General features: G+C 50.1%; 1 protein-coding gene across 2 annotated transcripts in view; it reads left to right on the top strand.

Moving 5' to 3' along the window:
• Positions 1-21,451, top strand: part of SLIT1 (slit guidance ligand 1) — a 177,349-nt gene that overhangs the window by 151,051 nt on the left and 4,847 nt on the right. For both annotated transcript variants that reach the window (XM_058543652.1, XM_058543651.1), the window contains 9 exons: positions 1,636-1,707; positions 2,568-2,639; positions 10,692-10,855; positions 12,698-12,822; positions 13,105-13,202; positions 15,973-16,112; positions 16,295-16,388; positions 18,897-19,034; positions 20,421-20,658. In XM_058543652.1, the coding sequence (XP_058399635.1) occupies positions 1,636-1,707; positions 2,568-2,639; positions 10,692-10,855; positions 12,698-12,822; positions 13,105-13,202; positions 15,973-16,112; positions 16,295-16,388; positions 18,897-19,034; positions 20,421-20,658 (1,141 nt within the window). The remainder of the gene's footprint in view (positions 1-1,635; positions 1,708-2,567; positions 2,640-10,691; positions 10,856-12,697; positions 12,823-13,104; positions 13,203-15,972; positions 16,113-16,294; positions 16,389-18,896; positions 19,035-20,420; positions 20,659-21,451) is intronic.

The following is a 21,451-nucleotide window of genomic DNA, read 5'->3' as shown; positions in this document are numbered from 1 at the left end:
TCGAAGTCTTCATGAGCCTGTGTGTGAAGCTGCCATGGTCTAGGGCAGTGGTTCTCAACCAGGGACCATTCTGTCCTCCGGGGGACATTGGGCAATGTCTGAAACACTTTTGGTTGTCAGAGCTGGAGGAGGGTGGGGGTAGCTACCAGCATCTCATGGGTAGAGGCCAGGGCTGCTGCTAAACATCCTACAGTGCACAGGGCAGCCCTCCAAGAAAAAATTGTCAGTAGTGCGGAGGCTGAGACATCCTGGTTTAGGTGATCCTGCAGCTGCACGGGAAACAGAGCCCTTTCCTGCGATAGGAACGTCTTATTTCTCTTATTATTTTAAAAATGGCTTTAGTGAGGTATAATTAATAAGCAATAAACTGCACATACTTAACATGTACAATTTGATAGATTTTGACTTATGTTTGCACCCATGGAATCATCACCACAATCAAGATAGTGACCATTTCCATCACCCCAGAAGTCTCCTGGTGCCCCTTAATAATCCCTCCCCGCCACCCCTCCCAGCCCCCAGCCTCAGGCAAACACCAGTCTGCTTTCTATAGATGAGTTCGCATTTTCTAGAGTTTTACGTAAATGGAATCATACAATAGTACCCTTTTTTTGTTTGGCTTCTTTCAGCTAGCCTAATTATTTTGACATTCGTCCATGTTATTGCATGCGTTGGTGGTCCCCTCCTTTTTATCACCCAGTAGTATTCCATTGTATGGATGTCCCACAGTTTGTTCATCCATTCATACGCTGATGGACATTTGGGCTGTTTCCACTGGGGGCTGCTACAAGTATCATTTCCCTTGTTGTCAGTCTGCCTGTCTGCCCCTGATGGATTCATTTATTTGGAAGCATTTGGGGAGACTGGTTTAGCCTGTGGGCTCTGGAAATTGAGAAACTGCATGAAAACCCAGCTTACTAACATAATAACGTGGCCCTGGGCAAGTTCTTGCACCTCGCAGAGCCCCTGTCTCCTCATCTGTCAGATGGAGTGGTAACAGCCCCTTCCTTGCCATCACAGCTTCCTAAATGGTAAATTGCTATATGTATCCGGCCGTCCGCTGTCCGCTCTGGAAGTGATGCGCTGAGAGGGTACGCTCCGGAGGGGGTGCTGGTCAGGGTCAACTTCACAGAGCCCACTGTTGCCACAGCTGGTGCAGCTTCCACGAGGGAATGCTGTCAGCCTCGTGACAGCAGCAGCGGCTCCCGCGACTGAGGGTTTATTGGGAGCCAGGCACCCTGCTGGGAGCTTCCCCTGGGGGGTCTCTTTTAACCAGCAGATGAGCCTATCAAGTTGGCATTGTTTTTGTCCCTGTTCTCTAGTCGAGGGAACTGACTGAGGCATAAAGAGGTTAGGGGACATGCCCGGGATAGCTCGGCTTACTGGGCCAGAGCCTCAGCCCACGCTCTCGTTCACTGCCCGGCCTCCCTCACACAGCTGCTGAGCAAAACTACCCCTGCATCCTGAGCACTTAGCTGGGCCTGCAGGGGCCTGGGTGGTAACGCTGCGTCCTCCCTTCCCACGCTCCCCTCCCGGCCCCCCCCCATTTCCTCCTTCCCTCCTCCTTCCCCTCCCCCCTCCCCTCTTCCCCTCTTCCTCCCTCCCTCCTCTCCTCTCCCTCCCTCCCTTCCACAGGATCCTCAGCTACAATGCCCTCCAGTGCATCCCTCCTCTGGCCTTCCAGGGCCTGCGCTCCCTGCGCCTGCTGTAAGTCTCCCTGCTCTGCATTCCTCCAGGGAAATCTGCCCCAATGAGGGCCCTGCCCCCCACCTGATAGGCAGAAATGTCCCCACATCTGGGGATCCAGCAAGGCCAACTATGTCGAAAGGTGGGAGGCTAGTCTACTCTCATTCAAGTAATGGAGGCCGAGGAATGAATGGGAAACTATCTGAGGAATAGGGGTTGCTGTCTGCCCCAAGTCGTGTTTGGGGTGAGTGTGTGGGTGGGTAATGAGGGGGGGCATCCAAGATAATCTAGCCCCTCATTTGTGACTCTCCTGTTCAGATGGAGAGTGTTTGTTTGCAAGAGATTCATGAACCTTTTCTAAGAATTCCCACTGCGAGGTTTTTGCCCTGTGATCAAAGCCCTCTGTCACGCCTGTTATGATGGCCTCTCTTGTATCCATGCAGCAGAATGCTCTGGCAGCCCCTCCTGGGGCAAGGTGACATTCTTCACCCCCAACCTATGGCTTCCCATAGTAACTTCCTTACCAAAAAGAAGCCTACTCCCTCAGGCTCCTGGGCCAAGTGAGGGAGGGCACATGGTTGCACACGTTCCATGTGTCATGTAAACAGAAATGGTGCTTGGTTATTTATGATGGCAAAAGCAGAGTCCTCTAAAGGGCTGAGGGGCAGGGTCGTCTACTTGGATTATTAGGGGCTCCCTCTTGCTTGCTGGTGGCCAGCAGGGCAGGGTCTCTGTGCTGGGGGCCATCTCCCCCATAGACTGAGAGATCTGAAGGATAAGACGCCAAGTCCCTTTCAGCAGAGGGCTGTGCCTGCCCCCCATCAGTTCTCACGTCCCTCTCTCTCTCTAGATGAGGGAGTGACAGCTTCTTCTCTCCTCAGATCCCTGCATGGCAATGACATCTCCACCCTCCGAGAGGGCATCTTCGCAGACGTGACCTCCCTGTCTCACCTGTGAGTAACTCCGGCCCAATTCTTGAGGCCTCTTTGGATTTACACACAACTTGGATTCCAGGAAAGACCCCACCTCCTGAGACTGTCCGAGTTTGTTGCTTTTACCCTGAAACTAATTAAGCTTGTGAACTTCAAATGCTTCCCCTCTCAGACTCTTACACGTTCCATGTTTCATCAGTTGCAACAATGGGATTTGAGAACAATTCTTCACGAGCAATAATAATAGCAGTAATGACCATTTATTGGTTGCCAAGCACTTCACCTGCATCAGCTGGTTTGATCCTCACAGCAGTCCTACAACGTAGGTGATGTTATTCCCGTCTTACACATGAGGAAACAGGACCAGAAAATGTGAGAAGGTCACTCAAAATTGCGTAGCAAGTGGGGCTGGAATCTTCTGTCTTGATAGCCCTTGCTCCTAAGCACGACACCAGTGTTGTGCCTCTGATGTCATGTGGTGGGGGATAAGTTCCGAAAATTTCCTGCCCCCAAGAAGTGGTATAACTGGACATAGAATTGCTTCCGGAACCATTTAGTTGGCAGCACCATGAGGATTCTTGAAATGCAGTACACTTGATTCCTCAAAAAGCTAAATATAGAATTACCATATGACCCAGCAATTCCATTCCTAAGTATACCCTCAAAAGAATTGAAAGCAGAGACTCAAATAGATACTTGTACACACAGGTCCATAGCATTATTCACACAATAGCTAAAAAACAGAAACATCCCAAGTGTCCATTGACAGATGAGCAGATAAATAAAATATGGTATATACAGACAATGGGATATTATTCAGCCATAAAAAGGAATGAAGTTCTGATACATGTACAGCGTGGAGGAACCTTGAAAACATGCTAAGTGAAATAACCAGGACGTAAAAGGACACATATTGTATGGTTCCACTGATGTGAGGGACCCAGAATAGTCAAATTCATAGCTCCAGACAGGAGAGTGGTGGTTGCCAAGGGCTGGGAGCAGGGAGACTGGGGAATTTTTGTTTGATGGGTGCAGAGTTTCTGTTTAGGGTGATGACAGAGTTTTGGAACCAGATAATGGTAATGGTTGCACAACACTGTGAATGTAATTGATGCCACTGAATTGTACACTCAAAATGGCAAACTTTATGTTATATATATTTAACCACACACACACAAAAAAAGAAATAAAAAAGCAATGGGCCGTGGCAGGGCCATCTTCATTCTGGAGGTTGGGCCAGGCACAGAGTGGACACATTCTCTCTCAGCATCTCCGCCTCAGGCCGAGGCAGTGTTCAGGCCAGGTGGATGGCAGCTGTGCCCCTGGGTGTTACCATGTCCTCCTTCTTTCTCCCCCACAGCCAAGGCCCTGGGACCTGCGGGGGCCGGCACACCCAGATCAGAGCCTTTTGGGGTCCCAGCACCTCTACTTGAAGATCATTCACTCATTGAAGGTCATTCACTCAACTGTTTCGCTAGATTTTCTCAGTTCTATGACTCACCTTTTCTACATTTTAATCTCTAAAATCAGAGTGTATCTTACAAATGATCTGTATATTTAATATGGTAATATCTTTCCACCCTTCCCACAGCACATTAAATCAGTAGTACGTCTAACAATGTGACTTGAAGAAATAAAGTGGTAATTAAGTGCCACTCCTTGAGGGTGTGCTTGGGACAAATACTTTACTATGTGTGAATACTCTATCTGTGGTGTTGTGTTTACTCCATGACCAAAATGGGAAGTAGGTTTTGTGCTGTGCGCCAGCTCCACAGACTTGACAGGGACTGCCTTGAGCCTGCACTGAAGATTCCATGGATATGGTGGGAAGAGCGCAGTGATTGATTAGTGATGTCTGCCAGGGGAGTGGAAGGAGTAAGGCGCTCTGTCCTAGGTGGTAGGATTTATTATCTCTATTTTACAGTCCCAGGTTCTGAAAAGTTAAGGAGCTTCTCTAGGTCATAAAGCTAGGAAATCACAGAGACAGGATTTGAACTTAGGCGTGTCTGATTCCAAAGCTCTTTATTTATTCTTTATTGCCTCAATAAATATGTCCTGAGTAACCCCAGTGAGTCAAGTGCTGAAGAATGTACTAACATGAGGTTTCTGCCCTCTGTGATCATCTGAGATATTATAAAGCAGTGACTAACTCTGGGAAAGTCTGAAGAGCTTCACAGAGGAGATGCCATTTATGCTGCCATTGGAAAGGGACCAGGAGTTTGCCATTTGGAGAAGATGGGGAAGGACATTCCAGGAAGAGGGAACAGCATGTGAGAAGACATGAATGCAAGAAAGTAAATGACATATTCAGGGATGTTATGTTGTCCAGCATAGGCTGTAAGGGGTTTGGTTGGGTGAGGAGTGTGAGGTGGGAAAAGACGAATATGGAAAGGGACATGGGAATTCTGTTGTGAAGTGCCTTTTTGTGCCACGCTAAGGAGTTTGGACTTTATTCTATAGATAGAAGGGAATCGTGGGAGAATTAAGCTGTAGAAAACTCCTGGAAAGGCATGGTGACATGTGGAGGCTGGATGGGATGGGCAGCAGGAAGGAGCCTGGCTGGAGATGGTGCCTCTGGCAGAGACAGTGTTGTTCATTGCTCTTGATGGTGCCCATTCACAGGGGCTTGCTTCCATCTGTGTTTGTGGTAATTTTTGGTTGTGAGCTCATTTTTTGCTGATGTTAGGAATTCCGAGGACTGAAATTGGAGCTACTTCTCTCCAGAGAGCATTTGTACCCGTCTCTGCTGGGCGCCAGGTGTGCTGCTGCTCTGGGCCCATGCAGCCTCCTTTCCTTTCCCTGGGCTATGCCAAGCATCTGCTTCAGCTCTCCTCCTGGCAGGCAAGGCATTTTCAAGCATTCGGTCCCCCTTTCCCACCTTTAGATTCCCCCTTCGTGTATCTCTTATGCTTGGGGTTTACATGTACAGTTGCCCACCTTTCCTCTTTCCCTCTGAAAACTGAACGATACCCAAGTATATTCTGATCTTGTCTCCAGCTCAAAATCGAGAGGCTTTGTTTTTCAAATGGGAAATGAACAAACAACATACGTTTTGTACAAACAAAAAAAACCCAAAGCTACAAAAACAAATTTTGAGCCCACACCTATCTATAAATTCAGACTTTCTTTAGGAGAACAGTGACATCAGGCCAGAGGTCAGATCCAATTTGTAAGAAAGAAACCAATAAGTAAAGATCAATTAAGCAGTAACTGTAGAACAGGGCATCAGCATTACTGATTAGATGTGTTAGTTCATTGCATCTAAGCCCCGTTTCTCTACAAGACAGCATCTATGTGAAAGAAATCTTCCATTATTATGAAGCAACCTCGTGAATAAACTCTGCCCTCTATACCCAGTTTCAAATGGGACTAGGCAGTGATGTGGGAGATGTATATGTGCTTGTATTCAGGTGTTTGCACGTGCAGTACTGATGGAATACATGTGTAGGTGCATACCTGTGTCCATTATCTCCTCTGTGTGGCAGAGCTGCAACTCTCCCCTAAGGATTTCTTGAGTACTCACAGGGAGGCAAGGAATGGTAAAAGGATGGCAGAGACTCACCGCATTCACTCTCAGCTTCACAAAGGCCATGTGCAATCTGAAGGGAGGGATGTGCCCGTGGCTCCATAACAAGTCAGGGGTTTCTCAAGAATTAGCATCCAGTGTTCCTGGCCCCTGGAGGTGCCCTCTGTTCCTACTGTGACCCTGGCCTGGGCCTCTCCTTTTCTCTGGCAGTGTGCAGAAGAGTGGGTGGGTGGGCCAAGGGTGTGGTGGAGGGTGAGGTCCGCCATATTTTAACCCCTTGAACTGGTGTTAGGTCCTTGTTCTGCCATAGCTTGCACTGGGATCTCAGACAATTTATTCATCTCTTTAGGCTTCTTTCCTTGCCTGTACAAAGGTTATTTTTAAGGTCCACTATGGTTCTAACATGCCTTAATGATTGTGAGTGCTCCTCACTGCCCTGGGCTTCAATACCCTGCATATCTCTCTGCTGCTGTTTACTTTTACATTTACTTTGCAGTTAGCTCATCTTTCGCCATTCGTCTGTTCATCCATCCATCCATCCATCCATGCATCTATCCATCTATCCATCAGTATATATTTGCTGTGTGCCAAGGTTTCCCAGTGTCATTCTTCATTTCTATAATCTGGCATTTCATTGCCTCTTATCTGCTGCACACTGGAAAGTTAGATTTCTGAACACATTAAGAATTCGGTGTGAAAAGTGAATATGGAGTGATTAAATAAACCATGGTATGCCCGTGTGACAGAGCAGCAAGTAGTTAATTATGATAATTATTGGCACTTTCATTTATTATTTGATGAAAACACAGAATAAAGAAGATGGTACACTCTGATTTCAATGGAGTACACAGATGAACATAAGAACTGGAAGGGAATACATGAAAATTAAATTAGTTACATTTATGGGATGATAGGTGATTCTTTTTTTTTCTTTTTTTTGAGTTTCCTTTGCTTTCATCCTGAGGTTTGTGCATTTCTCATGATTTTAGGCAGGCATTCATTCATCAAACATTTATAGGATGCCTGCTGATGTCAGACACAGTGGGGGATTTATGGTTCCTGTGCTCAAGAAGCTTCAGTCCAGGAGACAGTGATGTAAACAAATAAATTGCCTGAGAGGAAGGTGGGCAGAGGAGGTACAGCACGGGTGAAGGAGATTTTGAAGTTTTAGTACACGCTAAACTCTACCTTGGTGCCTCTGTGGAACAGCCACAGGAAATCTATTTTGGTCCCGGTTACATTAATAGAAGCCCAGCAGGGCCTTGGTATGAACTTACTGAATATCTACTGTTTCAACTACTTCCAAGTTATACCAAAGATCAACAACACAGGGCTATTTATACTTTGTTGGAGTATGAACCTGAATCCACAATCCTTTTGGATTGATGAGTGGCCTGGCTGCTATCCTCACTCCTGCGTCTCAGCTGGGCCTGTGGCTCTCCACTCCCCGTGGAGTTCACTGGGGAGTTTTTGCTGGGAAAAATGGTCCCCAGGTGAAAGCAGACTACTAGTTCTACTGAAGTAGCCACAAAAAATTGGCCTTTGGGGACTGGCCCAGTGGTGTAGAAGTTAAGTTCTCACTCTCCGCTTTGGCGGCCCAGGGTTCGGAGGTTCGGATCCTGGGCATGGACTGATGCAACGCTTGTGAAGCCATTCTGTGGTGGTGTCCCATATAAAGTAGAGGAAGATGGGCATGCCTGTTAGCCCAGGGCCAGTCTTCCTCAGCAAAAAAAGAGGGGGATTGGCAACGGCTGTTAGCTCAGAGCCTATCTTCCTCACCAAAAAAAACAGAAACAAACAAAAAAAGAAACTAGCCTTTGGATGAATTAAAGCTTGAAATGTTGAATTCAGGTGTGCCTCGGAGTTTGCGCTGTACAGAAACAAGGAAAGCATGTGTTGGTCAAGCCAGAATTTAAAGTTTTGAATAGCTTTATATTGACTTTGGTAGTTTTTATTCTTTTTTATTATTATTTTTATATTAAGAGTCAGAAAGGGACACTTACATTTGAGGTACAACTTTGCTACCATTCAAGGAGGAATATAAGCGGGCATTGGAATTGTGAAGATCCTAAGACATGTCAAGGACCTCCCCATTCATAATGGCCTCAGATTTAGTCTTTTTGGCATTTTCTCTAAATAAGCTACAGGGCTGAAAGAAGCCGTTCATAATAAACTTGAAACCTGTGGCTCATCACCAGACCACACTCCTGCAGTGTAGTACAAAGAATATTTTAAAATGCATTCAATATTTATCTTTTGAATAACATAATTATATTACCTGGCACTTTTTATGTTAAAAATATTAATCTGGTGAATGTAAACATTTTAAATATACCATAATTTTTGTATTCCTGTTTTTTTTTTTTTTTAATCTTTGTTTTTTAAAACATTGGAGCTTCAAAAAATCAAAGCATCTGAGCTTCCTGTGCCTCTGAGAAGTGCTGGCCCTGTTCAGTGGAAAAGGAAGGTGTCTCCCCTGTCCCATTAGCCAGGATGGATGCTGTCAGCAAATCAGGACGGAAAAAAATTAAATACATGTCGAGGTTGAACCGGCTTTCTTTTCCAAGCTGCATTATTCCCTCGGTGCTCATTTTAGGTTATATGTGCTTCTCTTTCTCCCCTCTCCGGATTGCAGGCTCTTTATCGAATCATAAAGTGAGCCCCAGAGATGTTAAGCGAGCTGCTCAAGGTCACCCTGGCAGTGAGCAGCTGCGCTGGGCCGGAGTCCAAGTCATGCTCAGCCTGTTTTATAAGATCGCACAGTCATCCGCTGTGCTATTTCGGGGAATTCCTCCTCAGAGTTGATGCTGCTTTCATCACACCGTTCGCATCTCAGGGGGAACCACTTCCTCTATATTGCTCAGCTGAAACAGGTGGAAAATGGCAGAGCATCCGTGGGTTACTTAATAAGTGTGCCTGTTCTCATTAACATTATACAGCCTTATATTTTCAAAATAAGGTTGATGTAAATGAACTTCAGGCAGGATGCTCTGATCTTTCTATTTGCTGGATCAAAGAACTCAGGCTCCTTCATGCCTCCAAATCCACGTCTTGTTCATCTCTAAATCTCTCTCTGTGGTTAGTGAGAAGATTACAAGCTTGCCCACTGGATTGGTAAAACATTAAGAGGCTGGCCCTATGCAGTGTTGGGTCGGGGATGTGAGGGAGCAGGCGTGGCCTTACGCTGCCGGCGAGTGTAAGTGGATACAACCTTTTTCAGAGGGCAGCTGTTAACGTTTTTTATGTGCACTTCCTCTGTGACCTGAATCCCACTTCTAGGTGTCTGTTCTAGGGAAGTGCTCACACCTCACAAAGAGGCACATACAAGAGTGTCCACGGCCATCGGAAACAATCAGAATGTCTCACAACAGGGAAATTGCTCAGTAAGCTGTGAGGCCTCCATTCTTTGGGATGCTATGAAGCAGTATGACAAAATGAGGTGGATCCATATATGCTGACCTGGAAAGATCTCCAAGACGTGCTGTTTAGTCACAAGCAAGCTGCTCAGTAGTGATGTGTAGTGGATGGATTTAATTTGTGTGTAAATCTGGGAAAGGACCAGCAGGCTACATGCCTGAGCATGGTGATCATGTGGCCATGTGTCCTGTGGTTGGCAGCACCAGTGGGTGTAGACTTTTTTTTTTTGTAATGTGGATATATTGTAGTTTATTTACCCACTCCCGCATTGATGAACACGGGGTGTTTCCAGTCTTCCTATTACAAACAATGCTGTGATCAATACCATTGCACAGATATCTTGACACACTTGTGCAGGTATATCTGTGAGAGAGACTCCCAGAAACAGGGTTGCTGGGTCAAAGACAACTGCATGGTTGACTTGATAGATATCACAATTCCCCTCCCTAGGGGTTGTACCATTTTGCACTCCCATCAGTAACACAGGAATGTGCCTTTTTAAAAAAATCAAGATGAAATTCACACAATATAAAATTACCCGTTTTAGTGTGTACAATTCAGTGGCAGTTCGAACCTTCATTCACAATGTTGTGAGGTGGAGACTTTTGTCTGCAATGTCTGAAAATGGTTTACGGTGAGAATGCATTCATGTGCTCCTTGTTTAATTAAAAAGGAAAAGGAAAAGCAAAGAGTATAGGCTTCAGAGTCAGGCAGCTCTGGGTCTGGATCCCGGGGCTGCCTTTCATTAGTTGTGTGACCCCAGGGAAATTACTTATTCCACGTGAGGCTCAGATCCCACATCTCTGAGATGGAGAAAAGAAAACTTACGCTGCAGGGCTGAGAGGATTAGATGCACTAACTGAGAAAAGCAGCTGGTTCTTCGCAGCGGTAAATGGTGGTTCCTTTCTCTCCCATTCACTCTGGAGGCAAAGCATTCATAGGCTCTGGCCTCGACGGCACAGGTTCGAATCCCACCTCCCCCCTTTCTCTGGCTACACAGTAAATGCTCATGAAGTGGGGGCTGCTGGATTTTTGCCAGCCCCTGGCATAGTGCCCGGCACCCTAGGTGCCCAATGGGTGAAGAACCCCATGAAGCCGTAATGCCCGCTTCTCTCCGTTCTCTGACCCAGGGCCATTGGTGCCAACCCCCTGTACTGTGACTGCCACCTCCTCTGGCTGTCCAGCTGGGTGAAGACAGGCTACAAGGAGCCAGGCATTGCCCGCTGCGCCGGGCCCCCAGACATGGAGGGCAAGCTGCTTCTCACCACGCCTGCCAAGAAGTTTGAATGCCAAGGTGAGCCCCGGAGCATGAGAGAGGGGTGGTGGATACTGGGTTGATCCCTGCCTCCTGCTGCAGGGGGCCCACAGGACCTGCCCAACCCTGGCAGGGTCTTTCAGACACTCCCGTGTCTCTGTGGTGACCAGCTGGCAGGGGGGAGTCAGGTGGCAGGAACGAGGCACCTGCTGCTCGTTAGCATGGCTGCCTTCTAGTCCTGACCTCCAACGAACAAAAAGCCAGGCAGAAAATCTCAGGCCATAAGGGCTTTAATCCCTCCCTGGGGTTATGTAAGGCACGTAAAAATAGCAGCAGTGTTTTTGGAAGCTCCAAGTCTCTCAGCAGTGTAAGCACTCAGGCCTCCCTTCGGTAGGAATTGTACTCAGCAATTAGCTTAAAGCCCTGAGCCAGTGGACCCAGCTGCCACTCTCCTGACATTTGCAGAAATCCAGGGCCTGAGTGTGATTGGAGGCACCTCACCCTGGGCATCTGTAAATACTTGCTCAGGGATTGATTGATGGACTGACGGCCCAAGCCTTGGGAGCCCTGCTGAGCAGAGGGAAGTGGCCGAGTGGCTGCCTCAGGCCCAGCTTCGTGTGCAGGGGGACAGCTGTGGGAGGGCACCGGAGGCCACAGGGCACAGCCCCTGCCCTCTGCAAGCTCATAGACCACCATCGGAAATGAAACCAACAGCCATAGGTTAACGAGGAGGCCCCAGGCCACCCTGTGTGCAGGATGCTCTCACAGGAGTAATGGTTCAGAGGGGCTCCATCTGTGGCTTGGCTCTTGGCTGTTGGGAGCAGGCTAATTTATGTTGAAACATTTGCTCAGTATTTATTTAATGGGGTGGGATTGGTACTGGTGAGAGGTTTTTGGGTTTTTTTTTTTTAACTTTTTATTGAAATATAACACCTATAACAGAAAAGTACACAGATCACAAGTGAATGGCTCTCTGAATTTTCACAAACTGAATGCACCAGGTAACCAGTGCCCAGATCAAGAACAGAGCCCCGCCTGTCCCCAGAAGTCCCCTCCCGCTGCCTTCAGTTATCCCTGAAAAGTATTCTTCTATTCATGCTCATGCCTCTTCAGCAGAACCCATGTTTCTCCACTTCTAGAAGGAGTCTTACGTGGAAACCTGAGTTAACTGGCTGGTCTTACCATTTATTCTAATAGATAGTCCTAATGTCCCTCATTGGTGGCACCCCAGGCAGCCTGGCTGCCGGCTTGTCCACCTCCAAGTTTAGGGAAGAGCATTGAGTGAGTCCTAAAGGGGCTGGAGAAGGTCTTGCCTGGGGCTGGAGAGGTGATGGGAAAGGTCCTTCCCCGTTCAGCCTGGGAGAGAAACAACTTCAAGGCAAATGGACCTTTTCCCCCTTAAGCACGGCCTCCTCGCAAAGCTGGGTCTCCTCTCTGCCGAGGCGGCCACCCTCGTTATCCTGGCCGGCGAGTGACAGGGCTGGGGAGGCTGCCTCAAAAGGGTGTGAGGGGACCCAGAGCCAATGTCAGAACAGCAACTATGACACTTGCACGCTGATGGCCCTGCCCTGCCCACCAGGTGGGGGGCTCCTTAGGGGTCCAGTGCCCACGTGTTAAGCGCTTTTTGTGGATTAGCTCGTTTAGTTCTTACAGCCCCTGAGGCAGGGGCTGTTATTAACCCCTTTTACAGAGGGGTTCTGGAGGCTGGAGAGGTGGACTGTGGAAAGACCCAGAGGAAATACAGGGAGGGGCAAAAATCTCCTCGGGGAGAGGGCTTCCAGCGCAGCCCTGCAGGGCTGGGATGCTGGGAGTAAGGGGCTCTGTGCCAGCCCTGCCCTGCCCTCCCCTCTGCCTGCACTGACGCCCTCTCCCTGGCCGCAGGTCCCCCCACCATGGCTGTCCAGGCCAAGTGTGATCCCTGCTTGTCCAGCCCGTGCCAGAACCAGGGCACCTGCCATGACGACCCCCTCGAGGTGTACAGGTGTGCCTGCCCCAGCGGCTATAAGGTGAGTGGAGGCGGGGAGGAGGGGGGCTGCTCGTGTGCAGGGTAGGCAGGGCTGCGTCTGTCTTGTCACTCTGCCCCCAGTGCCCTGAGCAGTGCCTGGCCTAGAGCAGGCGCTTGAGGGGATATTTCATCAATGACCGAACATATGAATGAATGAATGAATGAATGAACAAGTAACACCCGGGACAGGGGGGCCAAGCTGCTGAGGGAGCCAGCTGTCTCTGTTGGCTCACACTAGCCCCTGGGTCTCCCTGGGGTCCCCATCACTGACCTTTCTCCCCAGGGTCGAGACTGTGAGGTGTCCCTGGACAGCTGTTCCAGCACCCCCTGTGGAAACGGTGGGACCTGCCACCCACAGGAGGGTGAGGATGCTGGCTTCACGTGAGTTGCCTGGAGAGGCTGGAACCTGGTACGCGGGGTGCTGATGAGGTCCAGCACCCAAGCCTCAGTGCCCTCCTCCTCCAAATGGGATGGCCCAGGGCCCCCTGTGCTCTGGGAGGAGATGGGGGGCAGGCTCAGGGGGCGCAGGCCCTCACTAGAGGCCTTACCACGCCCACCCAGGCCAAGCCCCTGTTGCCCAGAGGCAGGGGAAGCCCAGAGAGATTAGGGGCTGCCCCAGGCAAACAGCAGGCAGGGGTGGGACTGGGGCTTGGAGCTGTGCTGCCCGCTCCTGCTCCAGGCCTCTCCCTGCTCTTACCAGGTGCCAAGAGGGTCTTTTGATGGCGCCGGGAATCCATGGCCAAGGGCATGTGCAGTGGCAGTGCCAAGGGGCAGTTTCGGGGCGTTTTAAACTCCTATAATCTTCACTTGCCCAGAGGTGGGGCCTCCCCCCACCAACTGATGGGTCACACTGGTTGCATATGGCAGCCCGTTTCCTACCACTCAGTGAAGGGCTGGGCCTCATGACTCTCCTCCACTGGTCCTGCTTCCCCTGGACCCCTCAAGGCACCCCCCACCTTCTCCTGGACCCAGAGCTTTCCGGAGGAATACATAGTATTTAGTTGCTGAAAATAAATTGCTAGCTGAACAAATTGGCTCTTCAGAAAATGATGTTGAATCTACTTGCAGAAATGGCCAAACCTGTCTCTGCAAACCCAAATTACCAGATGTAAAAAAGAAAACACTCAACGGCCTCTCTTGGGTCGTCACCTTGGAAACGGCGTCTTTACAATAGGCTTCCTCCTCCTCTGGGCTTTGCAGCAGCTCCATCAAAGCCCCCCTCCTCCTTCGCTAGACTCCTGGGGGGAGTCTGTGGAGGGTGGGGGGCTGAGAGGACACCCCCCAGAGACTCCCCCTGCTGGGCAGAGAGGGGGTGCAGCTGGGGGGTTGCAGAAGTCCTCTTCACATCTAGCAGCCCTACGGGAGGCCATCAGTGTGGGTTGTCTAGGTAGAAGGGGGGTGCCTCCTTGAGCTACCCCTCAACCCTGAGGCTTACAAAGGCCTCCTGGGTTACCCCCTACCCGTGCCCACCACACCCACTGCCCTGCCCCCAACCCCCACCAGGGAGGACCTTCTGAAATGCAAAGCTGATCGCATTGTCCCCAACTAAAAGCCCTCTGTTTTCCCCCCTAGCCTTCTTAGGGAACCTTTTTGTATCAATAGTATACTGTATATTGATCAAAACAACATAACTGTACTACAAAATTTAATAATCATTACACCTAAAAGTAATTTTTTTTTTTTTTGCTGAGGAAGATTGGCCCTGAGCTAACATCCGTGCCCATCTTCCTCTACTTTATGTGGGACGCTGCCACAGCATGGCTTGACATGGCTTGACAAGCGATGTGTCAGTGCGCGCCTGGGATCCGAACCTGCAAACCCCGGGCCGCCAAAGCACAGTGCGTGAATTTAACCGCTCTGCCACCGGGCCGGCCCCTAAAAGTAAAATTTTATTAGACTGTATCTCTTCATGAGATAGATGGAGCTTCTTTTTGGTGTTCTTTTCTCCTAATCGGTTCATGTGTCCAGGATTGAGTATTACAGAATAAGAGAGGGCTCAGCAGCCCATCTATTCCTTTTTAAAATATATATATATATATATTTTATTATTATATATATAGCTATAAATGCTGGGAAAATTGGTTCACATAAATAAACCAATGGGATCAGAAGTTTTATTGTAGCCATGTCACTCAATTATTTTGAAATCCTTCCGAGTTTATATGCCAAAGTTTATATGCCAGAGTGATCTGTGATCAAAAATTACTTTTAATGCTCTATCAGCTGACAATGCCATGAGGTCCTCCTTCAGTTATTTTTAATGCACAGAACTGGAAACCTCTTGACTTGCAAAAGCATTTGTTCCTTTGCTTTGGAAACATCAATACTCCTCATTATCCCTTTATTTGGTGCCTGAGGATTTTAGGCCCCAGGCATGGCCCACCTTGGACTCGGGCTGGGAGAGGTGCATGCACCTTCCTGGAGCTCTGGGTCTGGTCAATTTAGGGAAGAGTTTGTGCAGAACTTGAAGATCTGGAAATTAATTTCTCAGACCTCTCTGACCAACATAGCCCTTGGGAAATCCCAGGTGCCCCAAGGGAAAGTGTACTCGGGTTTGAGGGTCACTGATCTCCAGGGCCTTCCACCACTGGCTCCTGCGTACCCCCAGCCCCGTCCTCACCCCATCCCTGAAGTGTGCCCTCCCCAAGTCCTGAGCTATTTGGACGAACCGGTCCCCTCCAATAGGACTGGCCAGAGGGCTCTCTACTCGAGGCTTTTGCACACGCCTCTGCCCCACAGCCTTCCCTCCTCTTCCTATCTGGGTCCTTGGCTAACTTATCACCTCCTCCAGGAAGCCTGCCCTGACCGCTCCTCCCAAGAAGGAGCTAGGTGTCCTCTGCCCTTTTGTCCACCCTCCCCAGCGGGTGGAGGGTGTTGCACCCTCCTGATACTCACCGCCTCTCCTCTGGTCACCTGTCTCCTCATCGTCTCCCCCACTAGACTGAGTGAGTCCCATGAGTGTAGGGCCTGTCTTGTTCACCTCTAACCCCCAGCACCTAGCAAGGGCCTGGCCCGGAGTAGGGACCAAAGCTCTGGGACGATGGTATTGACCGGTGGCCCCAGGCTTCCAGCAGTGCCTCAAAAAGGCTGCCGCCTGGGCTGTGGGCCCACCTGCCTCTCCCACCTCTCCCTCTTCCCATGCCCCGCCCAGGTGTTCCTGTCCCACTGGCTTTGAAGGACAGACCTGTGGGGTGAACACGGACGACTGTGTGGAGCACGCATGTGCCAACGGGGGCACCTGTGTGGACGGTGTGGGCAACTACACTTGCCAATGCCCCCTGCAGTATGTGGGTAAGCCTGGGGGGTTCGAGTGTCGGGGAGGCCAGGGCCCACGCACACCCCCTGAGCCCCATTTCGTGGGCAGAATACCTGGGGCCCTGCCTCATTGTCTGCAGGGGGTTTCTGCTGGGCTGGCTGCCTGATGGAGCACAGGGGGCAGCTTCTGTCCTGCCTCTCCCTCGTTCTTCCCCCAGGAAGTGCCTGTGAGCAGCTGGTGGACTTCTGCTCCCTGGATTTGAACCCGTGTCAGCACGAGGCCCAGTGTGTGGGCACCCCAGACGGGCCCAGGTCAGTGTTGCCTGTTTCCATGGCAAAGGGCACGGGCCGCAAGCCACCTCCCCTCCACCACTTCCCCGTCCCCATCCTATTCCTCACCTGTCGAGTGGGTTTGGTCTCAGCTGTACAGGGTCAGTGCAGGGGGTGGTGATGGGCATCGCTTTGTGGCCAGACAGGCCTGGGTTTACAGCATGACCCTAAATGGATCGCTTGACCACTCTGAGCCTTGGTTTTCTCATCTGCAAACCGGGTGCACCAGTAGCTTCTTCCTGGGGTGGTTCTAAGGTTCGGATGAGCAAATGCATGGAAAGCACTTTGCTCCATGCCTTACGTCAGACAAGTGCTCCAAAAATAGCTGTTATCATTCCAGAGCCACAATTTCTCATCCCCAGAGACAAAATTTACAAAACTCTGAAAGCCAAAACCCCATTTGATAGTAAAATCTAATCTGACCTGAACATACTTGGTAGTAAAAGCTGACCTGCACCGATACGAGATTACTTAGTCATTATTCATCCCATGTAATGTGAACATACATAGATTTTGCTGCAGAAACGTGAACATGTTTGATTAAGGGGCTGCCCCAGATCCCACTGGCATGGTACATAATACACAGTTGTAGGAACTGTATTACGTTTCCAAAATCCAGAGAATTCTGAATTCCGAAACCCTATCTGGCCCCAGGAGGTTTGGATAAGGGGTCGTTGACTGTTGTCACTATTGTTGTTACTGGCATATGCGGAAGTGCTTGGTCACCTGAAGACTGCTGTATGAAGGTCATAGGTGTTAAAAATGTTGCTCCCATCTGCAGTTTTTTGCATCCACCAGTCAGGGCAGCACTGGTGGTCAGGACAGGGCTTTGTAGAGTCTGTGGCTGAGGAACCTGGCCAGGGTGGGGGGTGGAGTCCCCCAGGGAGCCCTCGGTGCAGCAGGAGCTTCCCAAGGGCCAGGGGCGGGAAGCAAGAGCCGGGGGATTATGAGGCCCAGATCTGAGATCGAGGGGCTGCACGGGAGCCTCCATCCACATGGTGGGCAGACACTGCACTTCTGAGTGAGCTGCTGGTGGGTTTGGCACGGCAGACCAAGGGGCAGTGGCAGATCACGTGGCGTGCCCTCTCCTCAGAGGGGCTGGACCTCGGAGGGGGGCATACAGCAGGACTGCACATTGTCCAGTTTGGAACTGCTGCCCTCACACCACAAGAAAATGAGCACCCAGTGGGGTTCTAGTGCACGTTCTCTCAGCGTCCTGTCTTGGTGGGAAAATGGAACTGACAGACTCTCAGCCGTGCCCAGCGTTGTACCTGGAACCCAGCAAGTATTCAGTTTACATTCACTGAATGAATGAAAGAATGAGTGTAACTGGGTGAGTGGGGGTGGCTTAGCTACTGTAACATTTTTCAGACTGCAGCTGGAGACCCTGTAGTGGATTGTGATCAATCTGGTGGGTCAAGATTAACATCAAAAAATAAAAGATAATATCAACACGCATCATGCCATTTTATACAGTAAGGATAAGGATGATGGCATGAAACTGGTCATTGTGTGTGTGTGTGTGTGTGTGTGTGTGTGTGTATACTGGGTAGAAAGGTATTTCTTATGGCTTGAAAAACACCAGGAATGAGTAAAACATCCAGGCAGGAGCACCGACCTGCCAGGTTGTGTGGCTGAGCCCTGGAGTTTGGAGTTTGCAGTTTGGAAAGGTTTCTGGCAAGGGATTGCTCAGTGACAGCTGGGGTGTTCACCAGAGGCTTCCTGGAGGAGATGAGGTATTGGCCTGGCTGGACTGTGGCAGGGAGAGAAAAAAGAGTATTCCAGAATCAACAGGGGTGGAGGCAGAGAAGTGCCGTTGGGGTGGGGGTTGCTGCCAGTGGAGACAGGTCTGACCACTGGGTGGGCTTGCTGTGGGGGAGCAGGACAGGGAGCATCTTGCAAGGCTGTGACTGAAAAGGGGGTGGAGGGGTGTGCTCTTTGATAGGCAAATGGTTGGCAGAATTGGACTGACTCAGGGGAGCAGTGAGGCACAGCATGAGCTGGCCTGGAGGCGGGAGCTCACAGACTTCTGAGGGCCTGGAGGCCTGCTCGGAGGAGTAGGGGAGGCTGGGGAAGAGGGATGGATGAGCCGCATGTGACGCAGGGCCATGCGCTGGGGAGCAGCCGCACAGGTTGAGAAGCGGCTGAAGTTTGGCCTTGGCGTGCTGTTGGTGGTGAGGGTGGGTCCTCCGTGACAAGATTCCCATCTCCTCCAGCCGCTGGTGTCCACCCTCCCAGCCCAGAGCCGGCCCCCTCCCGCCCCTCCCCCAGCCAAGCCCACACAAGCTCTCTTCCTGTATTAGAAAAAGGTCCCAGGATGGGCTGGGGGCATCTTTATATCTGGGGCTCTGTTTGACCTCCTGGGGACCCCACAGACCCACAGCGCCTTGAGGTTCTCTGTCACACATCCAGCCCCTGGGCCCCACAGGCTCCTGGCTGAGCTCTGGCCTGAGTGTGGGGCTGACCACCCACCACCCTTGCCTGCCCCAGGTGTGAGTGTGCCCCAGGTTACACAGGTGAGAACTGCAGTGAGAACCAGGATGACTGCAGAGATCACCGCTGCCAGAATGGGGCCCAGTGCATGGACGAAGTCAACAGCTACTCCTGCCTCTGTGCTGAGGGCTATAGGTGAGCGGCCCCTGGACACACCACGAGGGACTGATTCCTCCTAGCCATCAGCCGGGCTAGCAGGAGCCCCCAGGCGTGGCTAGTGGGAGGGAGTAGGGGTCATAGCCTGGGAGTTGGGTCCTGGGGTTTTGACCATGGCTATGCCAGTCAACAGCTGTGTGGCCTCAGGAAAGTTACTTAGGTGCTCAGAGCGTAGGCAGAGGGTCTCTAACCTGTTGGGTGGAGGGAGGGGAAGGTGGATACAGATTACTGGGCAGTGCCCCATGACTTTCCTGCCCAGCGAACCTCTGAAGACATGTCCTGCCATTAAAGATATTTACCTTCGCATCTTGGCTCCTCCGGGAGGCTGGTAGAGGAGGGCACTTGCCCTCCTTATGGTCACCCACCTCCCATGCTTGGCTTGTGTGTTATTTTTTTTAACAGATTTGTTGAGATATGATTTACATACCATACAATTCACCCAAAGTGTACAATCGAGTGGTTTTTAGTATATTCCCAGAGTTGTGCATCCAATACCACAATCAGTTTTAGAACATTTTCATCACCCCAGAAAGCAACTCCACACCTCTTATCTGTCACTTCAACCCTCCTCCCTCCCAGCTCTAGGCAACCACTAATCTACTAACATCTGTGTCTATAGATTTGCTTATTCTGGATATTCCATACAAATGGAATCATACAATCTGTGGTCCTTTGTGACTGGCTTTCACTTAGCATCATGTTTTTGAGGTTCATCCACATGCATACCACATGTGGTAGCATGTATTGGGACTTCATTCCTTTTTATGGCTGAATAATATTCCCTTGTATGACTAGACCACATTTGTTTATCCATTCATCTGTTGACAGGCATTTGGGTTGTTTCCACCTTTTGGCTACTGTGAATACTTGGTGCCACAGATTATAGCATGTCCTGAAACCACCTGTTGGTAGTAATGTCCCCACTTATTTCTTTAGTAATTTGAGTCTTCTCTCTTTCACTTGTGTCTTTAGTCTCAGTTTTCTTTTCTGTAAAATGGATATAGTAAAACTTGCTAGCAGAGTCTACGGACACGAGCAGTGAGTGCTTCTTAAACTTGAATGTGCACACGAGTCCCCTGGGATCTTGTTAAAGGGCAGACTCAGGAGGTTTCCCATTTCTGATAAGTGCCCAGTTGATGTCGATGCTGCTGGTATAGGGACCACATTTGTTTCTCACCTTGTTGCTTAGTATCCTTCTGGCTCGTAATTCTCTCAGGAAAAGTGTTCATTGGGAGCATCTTCTGTTGCTTTAAGGATCCAGTTTCCCAAGATGTTTAGTGAGTTTCTCTGCAGGACTGTGGGAGAAGAAGATGCCCGCTTGCTCCTTCGCCCCGCCCTCTCTGACCTGTGTCCTTTCCCTACCAGTGGGCAGTTCTGTGAGACCCCACCCCACACGCCTGCCCCCAGGAACCCCTGCGAGGGGACTGAGTGCCAGAACGGGGCCGACTGTGTGGACCAGGGCAGCCGGCCGGTGTGTCAGTGCCTCCCGGGCTTTGGGGGCCCTGAGTGTGAGAAGCTGCTCAGTGTCAACTTCGTGGATCGGGACACTTACCTGCAGTTCACCGACCTGCAGAACTGGCCACGGGCCAACATCACGCTGCAGGTGCGTGCCCACGGCGCCAGTCACAGAGGGGAGTCAGGCAGCAGGGGACCCTGGCCTCAGGTCAGAGCGTCATGACACATCCCTGCCCAGGACAACTGGGGGGACCCTGTGTTAGTCAAAGCTCTTTGGATGTGGGCATCAGGATCTGAGCTTGAACTAGTTAAAGCACAACTGGAGAGGTTATGGGGTCACACAACCAATCTCAGAGAAGGGCAGAGGTGGACATGGTTTCACGGGGGATTGGATCCAGAAAACCAAACTTACCAGGATCCTCTCCCACCATCTCTTGTCTCAGCTGCTCCTTAGCTTCAGCCTCCAGCGCTGCAGACAGGTTTCTCCACGTGGCTGGAACATAGCCAGAGTTAGCTCTGTGCTAATATCTTTAACCAAATGTCCCCGGGGTCCCTGATCTTGCCATTTCGTGTCCTGAATTCCATCTCAGAACATCATTATGTTGAGGGGGAAAAAAAGCTAGTTCCACTTCAACAGCGTTGTTTGCTAAATATTTCTTGGGGAGGGACAGTAGATTATATCGCACATCACACGATAAAAGATTTAAAACTCTTTAGTCCTCTCTCTCTTTTCCCAAAATTCCATTCCCTATCCCAAATGCCACATCTCTCTCCCTTCCTTTCTTTTATCCTCTTCTTTTTTCTCGGAACACTTCAGCCTCTCAAACATGCTCACTCTGCTGTCCTTCCCTTTATCACCTCCCCAAGTCCTGTCCACTCACACTGTCCACACAGTAAGACCACAGCTAGCCTAACTGTTCCACAAAATAAAACTTGCCAAA

Source organism: Diceros bicornis, chromosome 6 (genome assembly GCF_020826845.1).
Source record: "Diceros bicornis minor isolate mBicDic1 chromosome 6, mDicBic1.mat.cur, whole genome shotgun sequence".
In the NCBI taxonomy this organism is placed as follows: Eukaryota; Metazoa; Chordata; class Mammalia; order Perissodactyla; family Rhinocerotidae; genus Diceros; species Diceros bicornis.
Note: the sequence above shows the minus strand (reverse complement) of the source record. Positions and strands in the feature narration are given on the sequence as shown.